Here is a 1,397-nt window from a genome sequence, read left to right on the forward strand (position 1 = left end):
GTCGCTCAAGACAGTGCGGAACAAAGTCGTTGCTGAGGGCATGTCCTCCTCGATGGGCGAGTCGGTCGCGTTTGTACCTCCTGTTCAGATGAGGGATGTGTCGGTGGAGACGTGGCTGCGACGCGTGGAGTTAAAAATGCGGGAGATGATGCAGAAGCGTATCAACGCCACACTGGACGATCTGCAAAAGAATGTCTTTGACTCCAAGAAGCCCATTTCAAGGGATAAGTTAAAGGCATGGGTCGAACGCAACGAAGGGCAATCAATCATCACATCCGCCTGTATCAATTGGACATTGTTGACGGAACTGGCTATCATGGAGTATGGCGAGTTACACAGCAATGGCCTCAGTCTACAGCGTCGAAAGGCCTCCCCACTCTACAAGGTGTACAAGCGATGGAAGGGGCTTATCAAGAAGTACTGTCAGCTTGTCCGTCAGCCACAAAGTCGCATGCAGCGCAACAAGCTTGTCGCGGTCATCACAATTGAGGTGCACTCCCGTGACATTCTCCGACACGTGTTGGCTTATCGTGTGCATCAGGAGGAAGACTTTGAGTGGTCACGGCAGCTACGTTTCTACAAGGAGGATGACGAAACGGCGGAACGCCCACAAGACGCACCGAAAGTGTGTATTGTGCGACAGACTTCTGCAGTGGTGCGCTACGACTATGAGTATCTTGGGAACAGCGGGCGCCTTGTTGTCACGGGGCTGACAGACCGTGCGTACATGACACTAACGACGGCGCTTCAGTTGCATCGCGGTGGTCTTCCGCAGGGACCTGCGGGAACTGGCAAGACAGAGACAGTGAAGGATCTTGGGAAAGGCCTTGGTAAGTATGTCATGGTATTTAACTGCTCGGACGGTTTAGACTACAAGTCGGTGGGCCGCATGCTGAGTGGCATTGCTCAAACAGGCTCCTGGTCATGTTTCGACGAGTTTAACCGTATCGAAGTGGAGGTGCTTTCTGTTGTGGCCCAGCAGATTTTGTCTATTCTTAGTGCAGTGGCTGAGCGGAAGAGTCATTTCATTTTTGAGGGCTCTGACATCGTACTCAATATGAATTGTGGGCTGTTTGTGACGATGAACCCCGGCTACGCGGGTCGTTCCGAATTACCGGACAACCTCAAGGCGCTACTACGCCCCATTTCTATGATGGTGCCGGACTTTGCGTTAATCTGCGAAATTACACTACTCTCTGAGGGGTTTGAGGAGTCGGAGGTTCTCTCAAAGAAGGTGTCTATCCTGTACGAACTCATGGAGAAGCAGTTGTCAAAGCAGGACCATTATGACTTTTCCCTCCGTAATATCAAGGCGGTGCTTGTGCAGGCGGGGAACCTGAAGCGGGAAAACTTCCCCGGAACGGAGTCTCAGCTAAGCCTGAAGGCCATGCGAGACA

General features: G+C 52.3%; 1 protein-coding gene across 1 annotated transcript, besides 1 other annotated feature; it reads left to right on the forward strand.

Annotated features, from left to right (window-relative positions):
* Nucleotides 1–1,397, forward strand: Tc00.1047053448567.9 (dynein heavy chain, putative; the record flags this gene model as incomplete). Its single annotated transcript, XM_797204.1, has 1 exon — nucleotides 1–1,397. A coding segment is annotated over one exon (1,397 nt), but the record flags the coding sequence as incomplete, so codon positions are not given.
* Nucleotides 1–1,397: a sequence feature (haploid, Esmeraldo-like haplotype).

Source organism: Trypanosoma cruzi, genomic scaffold, assembly GCF_000209065.1.
Source record: "Trypanosoma cruzi strain CL Brener 1047053516771 genomic scaffold, whole genome shotgun sequence".
NCBI lineage: Eukaryota > Euglenozoa > Kinetoplastea > Trypanosomatida > Trypanosomatidae > Trypanosoma > Trypanosoma cruzi.